General features: G+C 40.3%; 1 protein-coding gene across 3 annotated transcripts in view; it reads left to right on the top strand.

Moving 5' to 3' along the window:
• gramd2b (GRAM domain containing 2B) overlaps nucleotides 1-17,455 on the top strand; it is a 111,560-nt gene extending 94,105 nt beyond the window's left edge. For all 3 annotated transcript variants that reach the window (XM_080188938.1, XM_080188937.1, XM_080188939.1), the window contains 7 exons: nucleotides 2,468-2,548; nucleotides 6,364-6,469; nucleotides 7,172-7,291; nucleotides 7,888-7,978; nucleotides 9,750-9,860; nucleotides 12,627-12,720; nucleotides 16,557-17,455. In XM_080188938.1, the coding sequence (XP_080045064.1) occupies nucleotides 2,468-2,548; nucleotides 6,364-6,469; nucleotides 7,172-7,291; nucleotides 7,888-7,978; nucleotides 9,750-9,860; nucleotides 12,627-12,720; nucleotides 16,557-16,598 (645 nt within the window). In that variant the 3' untranslated portion in view covers nucleotides 16,599-17,455. The remainder of the gene's footprint in view (nucleotides 1-2,467; nucleotides 2,549-6,363; nucleotides 6,470-7,171; nucleotides 7,292-7,887; nucleotides 7,979-9,749; nucleotides 9,861-12,626; nucleotides 12,721-16,556) is intronic.
• Nucleotides 17,456-19,256: the final 1,801 nt, after the last annotated feature.

The following is a 19,256-nucleotide window of genomic DNA, read 5'->3' as shown; positions in this document are numbered from 1 at the left end:
GACTTCCTAACCCACAGATCATAATCAGTGAGGATAGGCACAACATCTCCTCCACGGTCATCCTCAACACTTGTGCCCCACAAGGCTGTGTCCCTTATATACCTATGACTGTGTGACCAAATTTCCCTCCAGCTCGATTTTCAAGTTTGCCGATGACATGACTGTGGTGTGTCAGATCCCAAACAATGATGAGATGGAGTACAGGAAAGCAATAGGGAATCTTGTAAACTGGTACGACGACAATAATCTGTCCCTCAGTAACAATAAGATAAAGGAGACTTCAGGAAACGTAGTGGAGGACATGCCCCTGTTTACATCAAAGGGAACAAAGTGGAAATAGTCGAGAGCTTCGAGTTCCTAGGTGTCCAGATCACCAACAACCTGTCCTGGTCCCTCCATGCTTTATTTATTAGTCACAAGTGGGCTTACATTAACACTGCAATGAAGTTACTGTGAAAATTTCATAATCACCACACTCTTAATCCTGGTTCAGGTACACTTAGGGAGAAGTTAGCATGGCCGATGCACCTAACCAGCAGATCTAGTTAAGCCCGCTAATGCCTCTACTTTCTCAGGAGGCTTAGGAAATTTGGCATGTCTAGGAAAACTCTCACCAACTTCTACAGGTGCACCATAGAAAGCATTTGTTCTGGTTGTATCACATCTTGGTATGGCTCCTGCTCTAAGACCACAAAAAACAACAAAGGTTTATGAATGAAGCCCAATCTATCACGCAAACCAGCCTTCCATCTATTAGCTTTGTCTTCGCTTCCCCCTGCCTCAGAAAAGCAGCCAGCATAATTTAGGATCCCACACACTCTGGACATTCTCTCTCCCACCTTCTTCCATTTGGAAAAAGATACAAAAGTCTGAGGACACATAGCAACTGACTCAAGAACAGCTTCTTCTCTGCTGCTGTCAGACTTTTGAATGGATCCACTTTGCATTAAGTTGCTCTTTCTCTGTGCCCTAGTTATGATTGTAACACTCCATTCTGCACTCTCTCATTTCTTTCTCGCTGTACGGCATGCTTAGTCTGTATAGCGTGCAAGAAACAATACTTTTCATTATACTGGTGTATATGACCAATCAAATCATTTGGACCTCAACAACTTTTTCCCTTAACAATACCAGTACCACCAGAACAATGGCAGCTGCTAATCCCAACTTTGTCAGTCTAAACCAGGATATTAATTCTGTAAAATATATGCAGTGTTATGCCTATAGGGACCAATAACTTTTTTAAAATTGGAGTTACCAGTGACTGGGATGATCATATGACAAAATTCAAGTTTAAGACTTGCTGCAACAAACAATGACTAAATTGTATTTCAGTCAGTAACTTACTCTCTGAACTACAGAAAAGACCCTCCATTTAACTTTTTTAAATGACCAACAACTCTCCGTAACTTTACTCTGTCCCTGAAATGGACAGTGCATATTCTCCAGGAACCAGTCCAAAGCTATTCTCAGCTCCCAATAGCATATTTCTTCCCTCATTTTCCAGGCATGCAATTCTAATCCCTAAAGTTTTCATCGTGACTGTTACTCTGGAGATTCCTCCTGGCTAACGGTAGGCAAATCTTCCGACATTGTTCAGCAATGTGAGTGTGAGCTCCTACTTGCATTCTATACAATGAATAATAGAGACTGGTGCTACTTATGCACTCTGTCTTGTGGACTTATGGTCAAGCCAAAATTACAAGTGGGTCAGCAATGACTGTACTGGTAGCACACTCCTCCTCAACTACAGGGCCCCGTTTCAAATCTCACTCCAGGGTTTGAGTGCATAAAAACCAAGGCTGACAATACCCCTGCATATGTTGGGAGCACTGTACAGTTGAAGGCACTGTCTTTTGCATAATGCTTTAAACCAAGGCCCTAACTACCTGTTCAGGTGGACATAAGATTCTTTCAAAGAAGAATAGGGGAGCTATCCCTGATGTTCTGGACACTTAATCAACATCAGAAAAACAGATTATCTGATGTAATGTTGACACATTACAGATATGTTTGTGACGTTGACAGAACCAAAACAGAACTTGTTTTATGTGTGTACTAAAGTAACTGCAGCAATTTTATCGTTTAATGCATTTTAAAGCCAAATCTCTTGATGTGCTAGTGAGAGACAGTTTCTGGAGGATTGCAACTTGCAGATTTCTGTGTTTATTTGTGGTAATGTGATTGTTGAGATTGCAGCCAAATTTACTCTGAACAGTGATAAGAATAGGCTAGCACATAATTCAGACCATTAAACCTCATTAAATGTGTACCATTAAAAGTAAAGGCCTGTGTATTGTTATTTTGGTACCTTTTTTGCAGAGCAAGCAACTACATGTTATTGTGTTCTTAGGTTAAAGAGAACGGTTTCATCTGTGCACAACTAGATTTAGAATAGTTTTGAACAGATTTCTACACAGGATCTCGTATTCTGACAAGTGTTATATATGTTTTATCTTTATCATAGGTGAGATCTGATGACCTCAGTCCAAACCCATCCTCTCTTGAAAGTAGTTTCAGAGCTGAGCGTCCAATGTCGTTGCCTTTGGTAAGTGGAAACTAAGATTCCCTGAATGGATCTCTTTGTATTTTGCAATCCACAGCATCATGACTAATGAATTTATGAAATTTAACTGTACAGATATGAGGCTGGCTATTTGTGTTGAATATCAGTGATCTATGGAAGATCATAAAATCCTATTCCTGCAGTGCATAAGGAGGCCATTTGACCATCATAGCTGCACTGACTCTTGACAAGTGCATCTTGCCCAGGCCCACCCATCCTATCCCTGTAACCCATTTGCCATGGCTAATCTACCTTTGGACATGAAGGGACAATTTAGCATGCCAATCCATCCAACTGACCCATCTTTGGATTGTGGGAGGAACTCACAGAAAACATGCAAACTCCACACAGATAGTCACCCAAGACCGGATTTGAACCCAGGTCCCTGGTGCTGTGAAGCAGTAATTTTGGTGTATACTTCAAATTAAGTTATTTCAAGGGGGAAAAAAAGTGCAATAATCCCTGTTCACCAGTTAAGTAAATAACAACTACAACATTTATATATAACTATATTACAGCGGCCTGCAAGATCGAACTAATACAGAAGCCTGTGCCTTCTCAGATGATCACCATCTTAATCCCCAATTGGTTACCTGGGTATCATGACCCCCTAGGCAGATCGCAATATAAAGGGGTGAAAAACCACAGTAGGGTTGCTACCAATTCAGGGAATTTTCTAGGGAAAGTTCAAAAAAAGTCACTTCAAAATTTACTCTGGTAAAATGTAAATTTAATACTTGCCTGCAGTGCATTGCTACACGTGAAGGTTGTTATTTCCTGTGTAAGTTTTCAAAATGTTTCAGCGTGGACAAATAATGCCAGGAGCATTTTTAATGCACAAAGTATGTATCACTTGAGTAAAGTGTGTGCCAGGAAACATAAAACACCTGGAAAGAAATAAACACTTGTGGTGCTTTATTGTGTGACTGATTTTTTTTGGGAGAATGGGCAATGGCTTTACACGTTGATGCAAAAGATCATCATTAATGAAAGAAAAACTGAACAACAAGTAATGTTACAGTGAAACTCCCATATGCAAATGTATTTTCTGGAACATTTCTCATACAGACCCTTTGATCCAAAAGACTGCTATAGAGCATTTCTCTCTCTAGTTCTGCTGTACTTGGAGCTGTATCTAGGTTAGAAAAATGTTTTTTTGCAACCATTAGCTAATTACTGGTGTCATACTGATTGCATCTGTCAAGTTCCTACACAAATTTGAAATAAATCTTTCTTGGTTGTGATAAGTACAAACTGCCCTCTTGAGCAAGAGGGAAAAAGTAAGCAAAACTCTCCCGATTTCTAGCATCTGAAATAAAAACAGCATCCTTCTGATGAAAGGGAAAACTACAACTGGTTTTAAATTTTTCTAACTTCATATGGAGTATGCCCATACATAAGAAAATCTATTGCTGTTCTCAATGTGAAAATAGATGGAAATAAATAGTATAAATACCTTGGGTAACTTGTAGATCAAAGACAATTCTGACAATTCAGATTTTGTGCTTTTAAAAAAAATTGTGCAAGTAACATGACATTGTGAACAATTCTTGCTTACAAATCATTGGAACCAGTTGTGTTATTGCTCATGTGATTAATTCTTAAGAACCCAAGTCTTGGGTGGTACCTTGCACAAGGGTGTGCAGGGCCACAAAGGGCCCTCACAATGGTAAGCTTATTGGCAGTGAGACTCAACACTTCACTGGATTGAATAGATGAAAAAAACATCAGGTCCCCAGTTGCTTTAGTTTAGCACTCTTTTTCATTTTGAGCATGAAAACAGATTTAGTGTGACTATCAATTGCATGCAAGCCAAAACAAATGGCACCTTTTCCTACAGAATAAACAAATGAGAGGGAATGGCAGTAAGTCAACCTGACAGAAATCGATAAGAGCACCAGACTTGCATAGATCAACAAGTCTATTGAGGGTCACAATGAAAGTGTGCTGAAAATCCCAGATTGTACTGAGAACTATTGTATATGCTACGTACAATGCAGGGTTTATTTTAAAAATCATTAGATGCAAAAGCCGTAGTCCCTGCTGCAGCTATTTCCTGTTATAAAGTAGCCTTTGGAAAACAAAATACTCTGTCAGCAGTGGATAGCCATTGATCAATTTGACTACGTAGGCAGTAAATGTTTTACAAAAAAAAGCCACCTGGAAAATTATTTGATCTGACAGTCAATAAGCAAACTATATGTAGAAACTAATAATTGTGCTACTCACAGGAGAATACTCCCTGTACTGATGAGTAGAAGTTGAGTTATTATATTGCCATGAGGCTTCATTAGAACCAAGTATACAAGTTACAGTTGCAGTTAAAGTGCAGATTAATGCTTTGTCAAACTACAGTAAATGGAATACACTATAACAGAAGTTTGACAGGGCATGTGTCTGAAACAATTCTAGCTGACTACGTACATACTTGAACCTACAAGTGCTTACCTGGAAACTTTGAATTGATATAAACATATATTTTAATTTCGGTAGATCACCAAAAATGGTAAATCCTGGCTATTCTCAATTGACAAGAAAATGCTGAGAATGTGATTTGCTAGTCTATACAGAGGTTAGCAGTATTCCACCCAGTATGTCAATAGAGTTCCAAATTCAGATTGGCTGGAAGTGGATTTCTGCTTATCCCTCCCTCTCTGTCTGACATGTTTGTTATTACTATAAAATGGAGCTAGTCTGTTCCTTATCACTTTGTGAAAGTTTTATTTTTAAACAACTTTTTTCCTCTTCTTGCTGCCCCATTCCATAAATCCTACCAACTGTTTTCCTTTCAGCAGTTCACAGCCACTGATTCCAAAGCCAGAGGAGAGACTGAATAGTGCAGTGGATTTCATCTGTACTGAGGAAAATAGCAGAGCTATAGGATTAGGTTTACATTGCTCTAGCAAAAAGCCAGCACAAATGCATTTGGCTGCCTCCAGTGCTGCTAACTTCTCTCACATTCCCTTTCTTTATGCTTTATGCTCTCTCCATAACTTTATCCCTGGAAACCATTTTGAACCTAAAATGGAAGGGAAAGCTTTATTGTAAAATTGTATATTAAAAGTCATGATCCAGTTCCCGGGGTGAAGCCCTTGCCAGATGCAGAGCCAGGAATAGGCACAAAAGGTGATGTCTGTAGTCCAAATGATTTCCGGAGCTTGCCTCCCAAATCTCAACTCTGCTTCCTCAAATAAAGTTGGATTGTTTAATCTCATGGGATCCTGTTTTGTATCCCTGTCTGACATGGGTTTCAGCCAATGAGTTGGAGGTAGGGCAGGATTTGCAGCAGTGTCCACAGCATAGAATCTATTTTGCAGGAGACACCAGCTATGCATCTCTGGTAACTCGAAGCAATGAAACTTATGACTTAAACTACAGAAATCCCTACCAATGAAAGCAGGGTGGGTTCCCCAGCAAATTGAGTGGAGCAGGATAGTTTTTTTTAAAAGAAAGTGAAATAATCCCAGTAGTTTATAGCAGTGGGATCTCAAATTGATTGGCAGAGGACTTGTCTCACCATCTTCATTTTGGCTGGCAATAATGGTGTCTGTTACATGCAGTCACGTTTCAAAACCAGGCATAGTCAAACTGATAAGTGGGCAGTAACTCACCAAAATGTACTCATTAGTTTGAACGTGAGTGACAGAATTAATGTAAGCGTTATTTCCATGAAGTCATCATTCAAAGCACGTTTGAAGACTGTTTCGGACTTTTAATTATATAGGACTGTTTTCTATTGATATGTATATACAATTAGCAAGCAAACTAATATTGCAAAATTCCTTTTTTTTTGAAAGGAATTCAATATAGACGATTTGTCTGATCTTGCAGTGTGTAGAAGGCGGGAACTGGAGCAATCTAGTAGCTCTGGATCTCAAACTCCAGAGTCTGAAAATTCTCAAGGTTGGTATGTCTTTTATTGCATCAGAACAAGGTGTTGTTTCGATAATTCAGTGGTCAATTCACGTTGTCAAATTGATCTGTGCTTGATTTTAACAAGTTTAGTCACTCAGCTGGAGTAACTTCCTTGCTTTCTGGAAATAAGGTGACCGTTTTACCTAAGATTTTGTTAAATAATGGAACAAAGTAGATTTGATTAGTTAAAATGGAAGAATCTCAAGTTATCCAGGCACTGTAACATTTACCAATACAATTACACTAATGTGGAAACAATTGTTTAAATATCTGTTGAAACTTATGTGATGAAACAAAACACTGCACCTTAGTTAGCCCAAGAATGATTGTAAAGCATGTGCATTACTTTTTAAAAACTTACAAAGAGCTAGAAAACATTATGACATTATAATATCTATTGCAATTGAGAATCAATAACTGGGGTAGCTCTGTACTCAGCAGACACTTGAAACTGGAAGGTCTGTAATACTTAGTAAGTGAGAATCCATGTTAAATAAATTAGCTAGCATGGTTTTAAATGAATGATCTGATGTGTTAGCTTAATGCTTTATTGCAACACCAACACTGTAAAAATGCCACACTGTATTGTGATGTTGAGCATATGTACTATAGTGCCTTTCTACATGTTTAGAGTACACGCCTTTCTTTGTAACGCATGTAAATACGAATAATTAACTTGGTTGTTCACAGAGTTTACCAGTTCAACCCAAACATTATTGAAAATTGCAAAGAATGATGAAATTCCAGTGCTTGCTGATGTTCATGTTAAAGAAATGCCTGAAGTGAAGAGAAGAATCTGTCATGACAAGAGTAAGTACTGATGTATCCAAAATAATTTAACAGCACCTGCAACAATTGGAAATTCTTAACTGTGTGGTTCCAAATTGTGTTTTCTTCACTAATATTTCAAGTCCTTAATCAACTAAGAGTTAAAACCTAGAAGAATATTAGAGATTTTGTTACGGCTCTTTTCTTGATGACCATCTTGTGGTTTAAAGAAACCACTAATTGTGAAAAGCAGCTGGCTTTTAGTTACTGCAGTTTTGGACACTGATAATTTTACAAAAAGAAAATGATCAGTTCCTGAACAAAGAAAATCACAGCACAGGAAAAGGCCCTTTGGCCCTCCAAGCCTGCACCAACCGTGCTGCCCGACTGAACTAAAACCCCCAACTTTTCTGGGGACCATATGACTCTATTCGCATCCTGTTCATGTATTTACCAAGATGCCCCTTTAAAAGTCACTATTGCATCTGTTTCCACTATCTCCCTGGGTAGTGAGTTCCAGGTGCCTACCACCCTCTGTTTTTTAAAAAAAACTTGTTTTTCTCACTTCTGCTTGCATCTTATGCATGGGTATACAATTGGTTTTGTATATTATTGTTCTGGTCCTTTACACTTTGCAGGACATTCCTTGGTACACTTACTACACAGAGTGAAATCTAATGGTGTCCAGTATCTTTCTGTAAATACCTTACTGGTGCTGTATCTGATTATGTGAGTATTGTTTTGAGTTGCACTGACAATAGAATTTTACAGCTACTCATTAATAGCCAAATTTGATGTATTTTGCGTATGTTCGAACATAGAATCCCTACAGTGCAGAAGGAGTCCACTCAGCCCATCGAGCCTACATAGACTCTCAAAGACCATCTTACCCAGGCCTAACCTCCTGCTCTATCCCTGTAACCACACACATTTGCCATGTCCAATCTACCTAACCTGCATGTCTTTGAACTGTGGGAGGAAACCCATGCGGACACAAGGAGACCATTCAAGCTGCACACGGTCACTCAAGGTCAGAATGGAACCTGGGTCCCTGGCGCTATAAGCCTACAGTGCTAGCCACTGCCACAGTGCTGTCTGCTGTACCACCATGCTAAGTGAGCCAGGAGACTCGAGCAGAGGCTGTTTTGTGGGCTCCTAGGCCTCCACTGGTCTCTGGCAACTGGATTTCCAGCGTCGTCGTAATTTACGTAGATGTTAATTTAAATATATTTTAAATATCATTAGCAGGCCTGCGACTGAAGTCACAGGATTACAGTAGCTCCTCACTTGTGGGGAGCTGGTGGCCATACCCCTCTGGACTGAAGGGGGGCCATTGAGGCCTCCCAGAAAGTCGGGGGTGATGGCTGGGCCCCCTTGGCATTGCAACTTTGGTAGTGCCAGCCTGGGCATCTAGGCACTGCCCAACAGTGCCAAGGGGCCGGAGCTTATGGAGGGGGAGAGGAGGCTTGCAATACAGGAGGCTGCAAAGCTAGCCAGCAGTCAGAAGGCTGGCAATGGGGGGCTACTGAGCATGCTCTGATCTTGGCACTGACAGATTGGCAGTGGCCCCCCCCCCTCAGTGCTATGCTGTTGGCCTCACCAATGGGAATAGGCCCTGCCCACAGATTCATGATGCAGTGCACAGTGTGGGAGATTCATTTTGAAACTCCTGCTGAAAAACCAGTGGGATTTGCTCCAGTTTTTATGTGAATTTGGCACTTTGAACTTTTTTAGGAGAATCACCGCCTGGATGTCCATTTTTATTTCAGGCTTCTTTTTACCTTGGGATCTGAGTTTGAATCCAACTTGGGTTGATGTGCATTTTTGTACTTTTGCTGAATGTAAGTGTCCTGTTTGGTCACTCTCAACCCCAGCAGGCTTCAGGACATGACATCAAGCTACCCACAAACTATAAATCCCAGTCTGAAAGCCACATGCCAAATTTGTGCAGGAGCAGACACATTTCTGAAATTGGAGGTTAAGTTCATTGAGATTGTTATAATAGGAGTTTAATCTGTGCTATGTCAATCTCTGAGCACTTGCTGTTCATGCAGTGGCCAGAGTGGTGAGAATCAGTGGGAGAGGTTATTGGGAAGTATTTTCCCTGGGTATTCTTTGTCATTATCCACTTCCTGTTTGGGAGCAGGTGGTGTTTACAAAGAATGGCCTTGATGGATAAGGTGACAGTCGTGCCTTTTACATTTAAATTGTAGTTAGGAGGGCAGTGCTCCCAACAGAAGTGAAAGGGCAATTCTCTTAACAACAGAAGTAACCTTTGGTTCAATGAGGATGGCGAAGTCAAGTTCATAAATAAAAATGAGTTAATTATTAAAGAATATCTAAAATGTTTTGTAATTAGGTATGGGGTTTAACTGTTGTTGAAAACTTCTTTCTGCAAATGTAATACTGAATTTATTTGCTGCTATACAATGGTTGTGTGGGAATCTGTCTCATACCAAGAAGCAGAAAATGCTTGCTTTAAAAGCCATTTATTTTACAGAGTCATTGTGCTAGTTCTGTCATCCTTCTACATGGGCTTAAAAATAATTGCTTTGGAGCAGCGCCTCGCCTCACTTGGAGCATTGCCAGAATACCATGCACATCACAAAGAGTAAGTATTTGCTTTCATCGGCTAAGCAATTTATTTGCTCTGCTTTTGTAATTGAGCTATTAAATGGTTAAGCTGCAGTGACTTGAGCTTGGTTGATAATGACTGATGAACTGTTTTAACCTCTTTTCACTGCCTAGATTTTAATTGGAAGCCTCATGTTGGAAATATTGCAATGATTATTTCCAGCGTTTTTTTTTCCAAAGGAGCTGAAATTGACCTATCCACAAATGTGTGTATTGTGAAATTGTGTAGCGATTGAAGAATTTTTCAGTTAAACTCCATTTTGAAATGCTGTAATACTTGCGTTGCAGTTTCAGAAAGCACACTGCTGCCAGAGCTGCTGCATCTCTGACCTCATGAGCAACTTTCAAAGCTAAAATGTGATGCTGCTTAAGTGTCTAATATGGTACCTGGTATTGAGCAAGTCAGGAAGATCTGTGCTGAGTTAGCCAATCTCCGACAAGGCTGCTATTCAACCATGTAATTGTATTCTTGGGTTTTGGAGCAGAGGGAGAAAAGTGGCCAGATTTCCAGCTTATGATTGCTCACCAGGGTATGTGGCTGGGCTTAAGTGAATTTTCCTTCGACTCTTCTTTTCCTGCACCAAATGCAGTTAAGTATAGCACCACGTGATATGGTCTATTTAGCAAGTTGCTGGTGTGAGGATTGCTGATGCCTGTGGAATCTGCATCATTTGAATTTCCACATTACTTGGGCAGTAAAGCTAAACTATATGGGGTTGCAACTGATGTACGTTTAATAAAACTATTTTAATCAAATAATTAGAAAATGAAATGTGCTTTGGGCACCTACTAGCAACACAGATGAAAATTTGTCTATCCCAGCCAAAGTTTTTGTCTGTCATGACCACACATCTTTTAAATCTGTATCCCCACACTTTCCAAACTCATCTTCTCCAGCCATCATTCCTGACTCAGCCTGTAATGTACCCCTAATTTCCTATCCTCCCAGGTCACTGGGTTCAGTTGTCTGGGACCAGGTCACTGGCATTACTTAGAATCTTGGCCTCAAAATCCCTACAGTGCAGAAGGAGGCCATTTGACCCATCAAGCCTGCATTGACAATCCCACCTAGGCCCTATCCCCATAACCCCATGTATTTACCCTGTTAATCCCCCTGACACCAAAGGGCAATTTATCATGGCCAGTCCATCTAAACTGCACATCTTTGCAGTGTTGGAGGAAACCAGGGCATCCAGCGGAAATCTATGCAGATACACACTCCCCATAGATGATCAGAATTGAACCCAGGTCCCTGGTACTGAGAGGCAGCAGTGCTAAGCATTGTATCACCATGCTACCCATCCTTTATAAACCTCTTCATATTTCCAGAACCCCTCTTTTTTTAAAACTGTCTCTTTAAAACCCACCTCCTTAACTATCCTTTTGGTCATTCCTGCTAAACCTTCCTTTTTGGCATGTCTGTTTTCTTTGTTTTTCTGAATCATGGCAGGATATTTTCTGATGTATGACTGTGAAGAGATGGGGCTATTGATAAGTTTACTATAGGGGATTGTAGGAACAACCCTAGGACGCACAAGGGGGTGTCAGTTCATGTGCATTGTGGAAAGCTGCCACCTGATGGTGTGAAAGAAGGTGAAGGATAATAAATTGTTCCCACAATTCTGCAAATTCTAACAATTCCTTCATGAACACTGTCCTTTGCATCCCTAACAGCTGTCTCCTCAATACCATTCCACTCTGAAATCCAGGATCTCCATCAGTGTTCACTACTTGTGACATAGCTGCAATGCTTCAAACTATCTTCCTCTCCAGGATTCCTCCCCATCCAACACTGGCAAGTGTCTGCTTGGCACTGCTAGACCCTAAGGCTTACTTTAACACTGCTGGATCTCCAATTGTCTCCATGCTGGTAAAGTGGGAGTCCACTAGCCTCCTCGCCTAATCTGTCTAGCTCTTTTTAAGCATTCACTTTATCCCAAGTAGTCCTCAACACCACTTGGCACAACATACCTGTTTTAACATCTGATCTATATGAAGAATACCACAAGTTCTGTCAGAGTTTGCTTAAAGCTTTAGTTGTCATTACTGTTTAATTCCAGGCCACAACAGCCAGTTGTATAGAAGGACTATGACCATTTTTGCTGAATGTGCAACGCTTGTATTTAAAAAGATGGGTTTGCGAAATTTACTGCTCTGAGCTATGCCACATGTATATTTTCATTGATGTACCCTGGGAAAAGGCATCTTCTAATACTCAATGCTCAGAATGCTAGTAATTGCCAGTTGTTTTCCCCTGTTGGACATGACAGACTCTGAATAGCTAGCTCACATACGATAATAGGTTTGTAGGCTGCAACAGTGGTGTGTATTAGCTTTTAAATGACTGTTTTGTGAAATTGCTTTTTTTTTAAAAATGTTCTTTGCAAAGTTTGATTTATCTAAAGCCCTTGTCACTACTTAAAATACAAGCACCATGTCCTTATTAAAATATAAGAGAATTATCTCCACTGATATGAAAAGCTTTTCCTGAAACCATGCTGATGTAAAATTTTGTACAGAGCTTAGAATTTTTCATAAGCTACAATTTCTAGTCCTGGAAACACATGATTCCATTACGTTGATTATAGTCAATATTCTTGCTGAACCACAGCCATTGGTTTACTGATGACTAGTGCTGCATGGAATTTAAACACTGCCAAATGTCCTATTCAACCTTCTGGTTTTCGGTTCCAATTGCCTTGTTTTATTAATTCAGCATTAAATTTCTTCTGGTTTTGTACAGTTCTTTTGCTCAGCGAGACATGGGATTAGAGTTTCACGTTAATACAGATGTGATCTATGATGAACTATCAGAGAATCTTGCAAAATTGGAAAAGGTGAGCTGGAATTTATTGGAATACTTAGAAATAAGAGTGTGCATTGTGTGATATGTTTTAAACTCTAATGACCAGATGTTGGGACTTTGGGAAAGGTGATACTTTGGATGGCAGAATGGATACGTTCAGTCTGAAATGTGATACATTTGTGGCCTGTGTTCAGCCAGGACAGCAATGAAGTTATAACAAGCCTAATATATGAAATTATGTGTACTTGCAACATAGGTGGATGAAATTGCTTAGGCTTCCAACTTCTAGAAAATAAAATTTGACTTTACTCAAACGAACTGTTGACATTAGCTAAATGAAATATTTATAGATGGCTACTGTGAAGTGCTGACACATTGTACCAGTATTCTGCAAGTTGTTGCCTTTTGGAGAGGGCAAAAAGAAAATCCTATGGAAATAAGATGCACAAACATCAGTACAATGCAAATACAAGTTAATTGAGTAATCATCAAAATACTAGGATTTTTTTCCTTCTGAAGAATCTTTGAGGAGTTGAGCTTTGGCAATTTGCCAAGATTAGATCAATCTTTTACAGTGTATGTATCTTGGCCAACAGAATATTTATTGGAGATGATTTGCACAATCAAGAATTCCATGGAGATCAAAGCTCCTGGAGAATATTGTTTCTGGGTAATCATGCTAACTGAGAGAGAATGGGGAACTATAGGCCAGTTTTCTTGGCATCAGTTGTAAGGAAAATGCTGGAGTCAAGCATGAGGAACCCTGTTATTGCTTTAATTTCAGGTCATTAACACCTAGTTGTGTGAAAGGACCAAGACCATTTCATAGAATCACAGAACCCCTAATGTGCAGAAAGTGGCCATTCAGCTCATTGAGCCTGCACCAATGACAATTCCACCCAGGCCCTATTTCCATAACCCCATGAATCCACCCTGCTAATTCCCTTGACCTTAAGGGGCAATTTATCATAGCCAACCAACCTAACCTGCACATCTTTGGACTGTGGGGGAACACCTATGCAAATAGAGAAGATGCAAACCATACAGTCACCTGAGGCCAGAAATGAACGCAGGTCCCTGCCACTGAGGCAGGAACCCAAGTCCCTGGTGCTGTGAGGCAGCAGTATTAACCATTGTTTCCATGGAATTGATAAAACCTGTATTTAAAATTAAAGATTAGGAAATTTACTAATGAGTTATGGCAAATTGTTGTTCATGGTTTAACTTGAAATGGCCATGTTTATATATTTGGGTTGCTATATCCTGGAAAAAGACACTTGTGATTAGGTAGAGTTAGTGGTTTATGAAAAAGAGTAATGTTTTGCAAATCTAGCAATGTAGCTAGTAGGGTAGATGGAATGATCGGATACAATAATAATTGTAGCATGTTGAATGCCTTTTGAAAATACATTAGGTTAAGATGGTTAGTGCTCATGGGATTGGTGATAATACATCAACTTGGATTGAGAATTAGTAAATGGAATGAGAATGGAAATGAACAGGTCACTTCTGATTGGCTGGTTGTAACTAGTGGGCTATCTCAAGACCCTGTTCCTAGGCCTTGCTTCAGCTATTTACAATCTGTTGGTGACATAGATGAAGAGATTAAATGTAGTGTATCCAAGTTTGCTGATTTGTACAAAGCAAGATGGAGAGGTATGTTATGAAGCTGTAACTAGACAGAGACAAGTCAAGTAAGTGGGCAAGCATTTGATGGATTGAAATGTATAAGGTTAACCTGCTAAGCAAGTAACTAATATATTGCCTTTTATTGCAAAGAGATTGAGTTACAAGAATAAGGAAGTCTAGCTGCATCATATAAGGATTTGTTGCAATCGCACCTGGAATACTGTATACAGTTTTGCTCTTTCTAACCAAGGAAAATATACTTTTTCACCAGATTGATTACTGGAATGCAAAAGTTTTCTTTTGAGATGAGTTTGAATAGACTAGACCTAAACCTTTCTGGAGAAGAATGAGGGGCAATCATGTTGAAATATATCGACAGCCAGAGTAGATACTGAGAGGATATTTCCTCTGGCTGGGAAGTCTAATATGTAGGGGTCATTGTTTGCCATAGCTGGGCTGGGGACTGTTTGTGTGATCCTGGCCTCATTTATTATGCAATCAGGGTTTCTTGTGTCATATCCTGCCATGATATCCAGGCACCATTTTTAAAAGGGGTCTGAATATCACTGACATATTGAGAAAGAATATGAATCTCTGGGAACACTCTGGAATTGGAAGATTGACTCCTTTCATATGGATCTTCTGGTTTGATTTTTCAAGAATCTGGTCCAGGTGTGTTCTGGCCTGGTGGCATTTCCTGCCATTAAACTGACATAGGGAATGGGGGAATTCCACTCAGCCTCCAAATAAAGAGTCAGACACTTAGGACCTGAAATGTGAAATTTCTTCAAATGAGGACTGTGAATTTTTGGCATTTACACTCACATCCATTGAAAAGAATAAAAATTTGATGTAAGGATCAACTATGATCATCTTTTAAAAGCAGTGCAGGCTTAAGATGCCAAACAGACTAGCTGCTCCTACTTCTTACGTTTGTGTGCTAGAATTCAGGATTACTGGAATGTTTTTCTTGCTTTGCTTTTGAACTAATTTGGGGATCTCTTCTTGTATCTTTTGGCATTGAGAAATATTGTTCCGTGTATAGTCTTTAATCTATGGAACCTCAAGGGGGAGATGCAACATTGAAAGACTTTTGGAATGGTAGAAAACCCTTTGAGAATTTAGAGAGGAAGTTTCAGAATGAGGCCACATGGACACAGCCACAAGATATGGAGCAGGGAAAGCGAGGTTGTTCAGGGTGCCAGAGGTTGTAGATTTAAAGGGGCACACCACTTGAGGTAGAGTTGGTTTTGGGTCTGGAGAAGAATTTGTAAAAGAAGATAAAGTTGTAAACTGAGAGTATCGCCTGGCATCCATTACATTCATAAGAACATAAGAACATAAGAAATAGGAGCAGGAGTAGGCCATCTAGCCCTTCGAGCCTGCCCCGCCATTCAATAAGATCATGGCTGATCTGTTGTGGCTCAGTTCCACTTTCCCGCCCTCTCCCCATAACCCTTAATCCCCTCTCTTATCAAGAACCCATCAACCCGCTTCTTAAAAATATTTAGCGAGGCAGCCTCCACCACTTCAACGGGCAGAGAATTCCAGAGATTCACCACCCTTTGAGTGAAGAAGTTCCTCCTCAACTCCGTTCTAAACCGCCTCCCCTTTATCTTGAGGCTGTGCCCCCTAGTCCTACTGTCTTTTTTGAGCGGGAAGAGTCTCTCCACCTCTATCCTATCCATCCCATTCATCATCTTATACGTCTCAATGAGATCTCCCCTCATTCTTCTAAACTCTAACGAGTACAAGCCTAGTTTATTCAGCCTCTCCTCATAGCTCAATCCCCTCAACTCCGGTATCAGCCTAGTAAACCTCCTCTGCACTCCCTCCAGGGCCAAAATATCCTTGCGCAGGTGCGGCGCCCAAAACTGCACACAGTACTCCAGCTGCGGCCTCACCAATGCCCTATACAGCTGCAGCAAGACCTCCCTACTTTTATATTCAATCCCCCTCGCTATGAAGGCCAGCATCCCATTAGCCTTCGGGGAATTAGCATTCGGGGAAACAAATGTGATATTATTGGGACTGCTGTGTTAATGAACATACCATGCCTCCTAAATTATTCAAAATTAAAATAATTTATATTTGTGGTGCAAATAAAAATGATTATTTTTGTCTTCTAAAAATTTCTGTCTTAAGTGAAATTTGGTAGAGATTGTGAGAAAATAATTATTCACTTCCTAATGTGCCTGCATTTCTCACATTTCTCAAATTCTGTGCTGTGACTTTCAGATACAGAAGAATCTGCAAAAGCTACTAGAAGGAACTGAATGAGGTGCTCTACTTACAATCATCAGTACATTTTGTGCTTGCCAAGGTCATGCATCTTTGGAATGACGTGGACTCTGCAGGACAGAGTCTAGGATTGTTTAAGCTTCAATCTTGCATTTATCAGAATTCTGTGCGGCCTTCTAAAGAAATATGCAAATAATATTCAAGTATCTGTGCAATAAAATATTCCACTGATCAGCAAATACTTGATCTTAAATATTAACTTTACACTTGTGGAAAATAGTAAAGTGATTCTTAATGCAAGGAGGTTTATAATACATCACCTATGTTATGTACAAGAAATCTACTTTCTAGGAGTAGTTTAGTCCTTGGCTCTAAAAGCACTCCCTAATCTAAAAGTTATTAAAATATTTTATGTTAAGCATGTGTTGAACATGTATGTTACCCTGTTGCCTAATTGTTTGAGTATGGTGTGGTATTGGGGTAGGTTTTAATTTTTGGTGTCCTACCAGAGCTTGTGGGTAAAATTGGGAAGTAGTGATCACTGGTATGCACAGGTGTTCCTTCCTTTAAGTTAAACAGCAATAAAATTGGGCAGACACAGTTGCACAGTTACAGCCATGCTACTTCAGCCCCTCACCCTCAAACTAAATTTTTATTTTTGAACTGTAGCCAGGCAATGCTTTAAAAGATGGACATCTACCTTGCTCATTTGACCAGCAGGGGGATTGCAATTATGACTTCAAAGTTCTATAAGTATGTTCTTGTATGGAGTGCATTTACACTGTTTGCAATCTGATACTATTTATATAAAATGTAATTGTGTTCTTTTAAAACCATTTCTATGAAATGATTTCTCACTTGAAATTTTGTAAATAAAATTCTAGCACATTAATTCATATGGTCTCCAGAGGTAAAGTGTGCATTCGGCAGAAACTATTTGCTGTGGGTTATATTTTAAAGTATTACTGATTATGTTCTGACAAATGTCAGTGCTGTGCTAAGGTGCTGCATATGTTGAATCATCAGATTTTTACATATAACCTTTTATGGGATATGAAATGGTTCAACACTTTCAGGTTCATTTCTTGTGGTGTGACATCTTAAAATTCCAATCTTTTTCATTATGTAGCAATGAGTATTGGGGGGTGGGGGGGGGGGGGGGGGTGCAGAATGCCCATATTAAAGTCTTTGAAAAACTGATCCTTCTGCTGTGTGAAAAAGATCTCCAGCAACTTACATTTCAGACAGACTTTTCTTGAGCAATTCCAAAAGTGTGCTTGGCAGAACAAGGAATGAAGGATTAGGAGAGTGAAATAAGAGTTGAGAAATGGGGTGAAGATTCTGAGGAAAAGGATACAAAAGCAGTGGCCTAGCTGAAGATGACTTGACAATGGAGTAAAAATGGGGAGCGTGGAATAGGTTGGACGTGCAACTGAAGGAGATCATAGAGATGGACTGGGGGGAGAGTCATATGTTGAACCAGTGAACATGGAGTTGGTAGGGGTCAAAACAGGAAAGTTGAAACTCCTGGAGAGAGAAGCAATTGAGATGCTCTTGAAAGGAAAATAAATTGTATGTTAAAAGTTTGCTTTTTTTTTTGGTTTCAAAACTATGTAGAGCCATTCTTCAATGTAGGATATGCTTCAGAGGGTCAGGTTAGATTGACCTTGATCAGTATGGGATTAATGAACAAAAATTGGATGGTCAGAAGCTGAGGTGGAAAGGGAACTGTTAATAGACTTCATGGGCAGAATTCTCCCAAAAAATTTGAAGTGTGGAATTTGCATGAAAACTGAAGTAATTCATGGTGGTTTTTTCAGTGGGAGTTCAGACAAGAACCCCCCATGCTAAGTGCACTGCAGAGGCCACTAATGTGAATATCGTTACATTTCAGGGGGTGGGACCTATTCCGGTTGGCGAGACCGAAACCAGTGGCTCTCTATGCATGTACAGATCTGTCATGCTGAGATCAGTGTGTGCGCAATAGTCCTGCACTGAAAAACTCCCAATTTACTGGCCAGCTCAATCACTGCCCCCCTCCCCCCACCATTCCTGGGCCCAGCCCCAACCCCCCACTCCTGCAATGCCGATTTCTGGCCTCCCTTTCCCCAACTGATCTCTGGGCAGAGGACAACAGGATTGCTCTCGGGCCCTGCCCAATGGGCAGTACCGAGGAGTCCCCTGGGCATTAGCACTTTGCTCCTTGGGCAGTGCCAGAGGCAGAGGCTGGCACTGTCAAGTACCCATGCCTAGGGCATCATCACCCCTGGGGGATCCTAATTTACCCCCTTCACTGCAGTGAGGTCTAGCCACTAGTTTCCTGTTAGTGGTGAGCTAGTCTAATCCCCATTGGAGTGAAACACTTTGGTGGAGTGGGCAAGGCTATTAGGCCCAGAGGCCTCTGTCCTGGGCCCGTTAATCATTTCCATACAATTTAAATGAGATTATGTAAATTTCTGGCACAGAGCAAATGCCACCAGAAATCCAGCACTGTGAGTTGCAAGTGGGGCGAGAATGCTTGCGCAAATCCCACAATTTGCTGCAGGATCCTTCCAGCCCACGGCCCAAAAAGTTAGCACAGTGGGATGGGAGAATCGTGGCCCACATGTTTTAAGGAAGCAGTTTGAGGATCTCTCCTAATTTCCATCTCTGCTTCTGTTTCCATGCTAACAAAGAACTGATTTAACAGTTCATCTT

The sequence above is a fragment of the Carcharhinus amblyrhynchos genome, chromosome 5, assembly GCF_965287045.1.
Source record: "Carcharhinus amblyrhynchos chromosome 5, sCarAmb.v2.hapA, whole genome shotgun sequence".
Classification (NCBI taxonomy): Eukaryota; Metazoa; Chordata; class Chondrichthyes; order Carcharhiniformes; family Carcharhinidae; genus Carcharhinus; species Carcharhinus amblyrhynchos.
The sequence above is the reverse complement of the archived record's forward strand: the minus strand, read 5'-3'. Positions and strand labels throughout refer to the sequence as shown.